The sequence below is a fragment of the Trypanosoma equiperdum genome, assembly GCF_001457755.1.
Source record: "Trypanosoma equiperdum strain OVI genome assembly, contig: ctg_490, whole genome shotgun sequence".
Classification (NCBI taxonomy): Eukaryota; Euglenozoa; class Kinetoplastea; order Trypanosomatida; family Trypanosomatidae; genus Trypanosoma; species Trypanosoma equiperdum.
Genome location: NW_027124410.1, coordinates 9,410 through 14,955, shown reverse-complemented (window position 1 = coordinate 14,955; position 5,546 = coordinate 9,410). Strand labels below are relative to the sequence as shown.

Sequence of the window (5,546 nt, the reverse complement as noted above, 5' to 3'; positions counted from 1 at the left end):
TTCTTCTCATGCACAACACCCCAATTGTCTCCGTGAAACTTTACACGGTGACGCGTTAGTACATTTGTCTCTACGTCAACGGGTTGACCGGACGTCTTTGCAGTAGCACCATCAGCAGCAAGGTCACGAGGCCCCCCTACCTCCAAGGGTGTTGGTCCCACAACTTCCCCCGCTCGCAGTGGCGCAAGCTCACCCTTAGTGGCCTTCATAACAGGTGAGTTGAGCTCCGAGGGAGAAGCGGACTTCTTAGGTTCATACAACTTCCATGTGTTTTCAAATGGGCAGCTCGAAAGGGCTTTGTTGATATCTTTTTTCCCTAAGGAGGCAGGATGCCGCACACCAAACGAAACCAACTGTCCATCAGAAGCTAACACCATATCCTCCACACTTCCCCGAGGTACGCCCAATGCACCGCATATGTCAGCGTCGAATGCTTCATCAAATGCAACACGCTTCTTCTCATGCACAACACCCCAATTGTCTCCCTCAAATTTTACTTCATGACGTGTTACAGTGCCAAAACCTTCACCTTCTGTATTGATCAGGATATCATCGGGCATAGAGTTAATGTTACATTCACCACTGGCTGCATTAGGGGGCCTCACAACCGTCATCTGTGACGCAGTAGCTGGGACAAGAAATTCAAAGGGTGGGTTGGCGTCCCAGTCACCCAGCACCACTCCTACGTCCTCTTCGGCCCTCAGCGATGGAGGTGCGTTCACCGACGATCTGAGCACAAAAGAGGCAACTCTGGAGTTATTAAAAGATTTCTTTGATTCATATAACCTCCATGTGTTCTCAAATGGGCACTTCGCCAGAATTTTATTAACATCTTTTCTCCGCAATGATGCTGGGTGTCGCACACTAAAACTCATTGAAAGCCCATCAGGAGCCAATGTCACATCCTCCACGCTGCCCCGGGGCAGACCCAGCGCATTACTCACGTCAGTATCAAACGCCTCCCTTATGGCCATACCCTTGTGGTGCACAATAGAGTCCCAATTGTTGCCGTTAAACTTTACGCGGTGGTGCGTTACGGCAGCGTCTTCATCGTAAATCGCACCGTACAACACTTCAACGGAAGCAGAATGGCCAGTAATTGAACAAGCACCTATGTTGTGATTACGAGGTTTGATCTTTTTCACAGACGAGGCACCCTTAATATCACCATGCTGTGAAGACTCCTCGTCACGGAGCGATGGGGGTGCACTCTCAGAGGCCTTGAGTACGGGAGAGTCAGTTTCCAATGGACCAGAATCAGTTTGCAGATCGTACAACTTCAACGTACTGGTAAACCGGCAGCTCTCCAGTGCCTTATTTACTTCGTCCTTTTGTAGTGAAAAGGGGTGCCGCACACCAAACATAACCGACTGTCCATCAGCGCCCACCTTTACATCCCTCACACTACTGCGAGGAAGCGCAAGCATATCGCATACGTCAGCACCCAAGGCATCGTCGAATACAGCACGCGATCCCCTCAGCACGTCAACCCAATTGTCCCCGTTAAGCTTCACGCCATGATAAGTAACCAAATGTTCCTCTTCGTCATCTGGTTCAGACAGTATTTCGGTAGAAGTGGCCTCACCAATATCACGAGGATCCTCCAACCTCACGAACGATGCATTGGTTAGCCCAGTCTTCGGCAGCGGAGGTACATTCTCAGTGTTTTCGTTTCCGCCCGATCTCTCACGTTGATGTCTCGGACCACGGTGAGCACCTGAACCTGATGCACTTCCGCTGTTCACTACGGCTGCCACAGGTAAGTAGTTTGATTCTTGACCCCCAGAAGGCGCATCTGCTTCACCCATTGCCAGATCCCCCAGAAAACTGTATACAGGCCTTGGCTTGCCGCGCACGCCACCTTTAACAGCAAAAACGAAAGGATTACCCTCTGTCAACAATGCGGCTCCAAAGTGAAATCAACTTTTGCACCTCAACCCTTTACTCTTTTGTGGTTTCTGGGCTATCAAACAACTATTGAAATGGAAACATTAAGTAGAGAAGCATGAAAGAACACGTAACGGTGGTAAACGACACTAAAATCTACGATGAGGGGCAGAGTCAGTCGTATAATCCTTTCACGTTGCGGCAGGAACGGAAGTGCGCCTTGTTGCAATGAGCAACAAGAAGACAGTAAAGGAAGAGGTCACTGTAAAGAGAGAATTTGGTGCCCAAACACGTAAAGTCATGAAACAAAATATTAACTGAAATTCTAAAAATTAAATATAACTTAGAAAAAACACGATGCAATCTCACGCATCCCTGTTGGTTCGTTTCTCCCCCAACGCACCAACACAACACCCTCCAGACCTCAACGGGTCAGGCTCTTCCCCGCGGCGGTTGCTACCTTCCAACACATCACGAAATTCCTTACCCAAGCAGTCCTTCCCACGATGAGGTAGATCGACTAGCCAGGGCACATCAAGGCTGCTGAGTTGGGAAACACAGCTATGGCCGGTGTGTCTATGCTCTCTTTGCTGCATCTGAAGTGTGCTTACGTAAGGTTGAGGATTAAGGGGATTGTAAGGCAAGAAGAGTGTTGGTTCGTCCCGATCTGATTCAGATGGTAGAGTTTTTATCTTCACTCTCACTAGACCGTCGCCACCAATGGATGACGGAACCGGTATCGGTTTTGAAGGTGTCGCGCTGAATAGTCCGCCATCCGCAGGGTTAATAAACGAATCGGTACCATACACTACCCCAAGTTCATAGGACCGTATCAAGATCTGGGTTCCGCCTTTTTGCCATTCCCCCCAAGCGGCCCGCGACAGATTAGCACTCGTTAGCATGAACCACTTCAGTCCGTCACCATTTTCTGTCAAGCGCATGTAAGTTTTTATATGGGGCATCGCCCTATTTCTCCCTCGGTCAGCACCCTCAGCGTACGGACGCTGACCCCAACGATACAGCCTTTCATTAACGTAGGGATGGCAGCAACGCAGCCTAACAGGTAGCGATAGTCCCCCATGCCACCCCTCAAACGAACCCTTCACTTCAGCTTCTGTTGGATAAATGATCCGGACCGTTGGAGATTTCGTATCTGGAAGTGGTGTATTATCGGTGCTGATAGTCATAACCCGCTCCAAAGACCTTAGGAAATTGCTAGTTAGCGTCCCTTGGGAGCTAAACTGCCATACAAGTGTGGGAGAATTTTCACCAGACGGCGAGCTTATTTGCATGGCGCGTAGGACCTCCTGCAGTCTGCCCATTCCGAAACGATAGGCGTCCGAGTTGCGATGGCATCCCGGAACAGAAGAAACAAGTTCCACACACGCACCGCTGTAATCAACTTCATCTAGCAAAGATAGTGGAATGCAATTCGTCCCAGTTGTGGAAGAAATAGCACCGATACAGCTGAGGTACCGCTTTATTTCCTCTTTGAATCTTGTTCCCCGGCATCTGCGTAGGGCCTGCAACGATCCCATCGAGTTACTACTCGCAGATGATGTAACCAAACGAGGAAAGTCCTGTACGTATATCCCTTGAGTTTTTTTACCCCAGTCACTCTCGATAAAATTTGCGGTAAGCACCGATATTCTTACGCCTTTCGAATTTACGCACAATATCAATTTTCCATGATGAACTCCGAATGGTAACGGAAGTTTTGGTTTAATTATTTCTACTCTTTCCTTACCGAGTAACCCAGCGAGAGGCGACGCCGCATATCTCTCAGCTAACCCCTCTTCACCGGAAACGATCATAACATGACAATTTGAGAGTTGCAGGCAAGTAGCCATATCGAAGACCCACTCCAAATCAATCAAGTAATTTGCCAACACAACATGCGTCCACACCTCACTTGGATCCTCAATATTACAATGTAGCAGATCGGATAGGGTCAGGGCTGACGGCGACTCGGTAGCTAAACCGCTTACTCTGCTAACCCAAAATGGGCATAACTTTGTTTCCTCCATTTTTTTTCTTTCCACGCAGCCTACAATAATTTTTTTTTAAAATCGGCGGATGTATTCTACGTCGACTTAAAACCTACTTGCATGTACCAAACCGCTTTATACCCACCTAAAAATTAAACGTCACGATGTGAATGTGACGATGAACTATCTATTATAAAGGCATTAAATTTAATGAATCTAATTATAAGTATACTTGTATCAAAAACGTATATATACCCTCTTTCTGGTGGGAGGAAAGAAAATTAAAGAGAGAATGTTGAAAATGAGTGAGAAAAATCGGTTACAGCGGGGAGGAAAGGGTCAAAATTATGAAGTTGTACGATTTAAAATTCAACTCGAAACCAATAACCTCACTGCAATTGATAATCCTTAAAAATGGAGTATCACGACTACCACGGGTTCACGAAACTGTAAAACAAATAAATTACGGCCCGATATGTCTTTTGGAGGGGGGTATTGATATTTGTGCGAACAATGACAGCAATGAAAATAAAACAAAGCACACCAACAGGAAGGGTAGAACGAAAAACTACAACGGTTACATACGTAATATGATACCTTCGGATAGCAAGCACGACGGGGCCGTTCCAACGGTAGCAGAAGAAAGTAGATACTATTCACCCCGATGCACAATTGTGTGGCCGCCAAACATATTTTGCATATCACCCAAATCCACCAGGCCATGTGGGTAAAACGAAAACAGAAAATAAGAAAATAATCCTCCGCACTACTGTATCACACGCAAAAAACTCCAACATTTTTTTTTCAAATCGTAGAAGGGAACGGCTTGAGTTAAAAATGGAAAAATGTCGTTGTTGGTGGCCAAATAGGCTAAAATCAAAATATTCATGTTCATCGACTCTTGCTCATCTCATTTTAAGAAAAAAAAACGGTATTACACTGCTCGAATTAAAATAGATATCTCAATAAAACAATATCGTGGAACTCCCGGATTGAATTTTTAACAAAATTAAGGGTAAACAACAACAGAAGAGAAACTTGAAAAATTAACAATCCTCATTCACACTCAGATACGGATTACACAGAACTCAGTTGGCTTCGGTATTACTGAACATAAATCACATTTTCACTAAAAAGTAGAGAAAAGGGAGTAAACCCGCCCATCAGCAACAAAGTTGTAGCGACATCCGAAACTAAAACGGCCGTAACGTCCTCCGTTAAAACACTTTGCATGAGCATCAGCAATGCCTTTAACAAACAGTACCGAGCAAGCTCTAAAATAGAATAAACAGATTTCTCCACAATGTCCCCACCTGATCTCTTAGATATTAATCGCTACGCTAAGTAGGGAATTTCATTGAGATGCCCTCGCGTACAACGGCGCTGCCTCCACAGGTAAAAAACAGTTTCGCTCTCCTTTGCTTTGGAGGGGGGGGATCCTCACCACTGTCACCTTTTAGCAGGTAACGAAAGCAAAAAAAAGGGTGTCTATAAATATCATTGCTCCACAACAGCTTATCTTAATACTTCCCGTCACCTCAACTCCCAATCTCCGCAAGGGATACACACCAGACCATGCAACGAAATAACCGGTTAGCAACAAAAAAATATGTATTCTCCTTTTTAAAAAAAGAAAAAAAGAAAAAACTGCCAACGGATAAAGTGGATAAG

The 5,546-nt window shown here is 45.7% G+C and overlaps 2 protein-coding genes across 2 annotated transcripts in view; both read right to left on the bottom strand.

Moving 5' to 3' along the window:
• Positions 1-1,808, bottom strand: part of TEOVI_000206900 (Flagellar Member 8) — a gene marked incomplete at both ends in the record, with an annotated part of 1,860 nt that extends 52 nt beyond the window's left edge. Inside the window, one exon of the mRNA XM_067225197.1 lies at positions 1-1,808. Within this exon, the coding sequence (XP_067081298.1) occupies positions 1-1,808 (1,808 nt within the window).
• A 444-nt stretch (positions 1,809-2,252) lies between these two features.
• On the bottom strand, positions 2,253-3,914 carry TEOVI_000206800 (tyrosyl-DNA Phosphodiesterase (Tdp1), putative; the record flags this gene model as incomplete). The annotated part of the gene is made up of 1 exon (XM_067225196.1): positions 2,253-3,914. One exon carries the CDS (start codon positions 3,912-3,914, stop codon positions 2,253-2,255), a length of 1,662 nt encoding a protein of 553 aa, XP_067081297.1.
• Between the last annotated feature and the right edge of the window lie 1,632 nt (positions 3,915-5,546).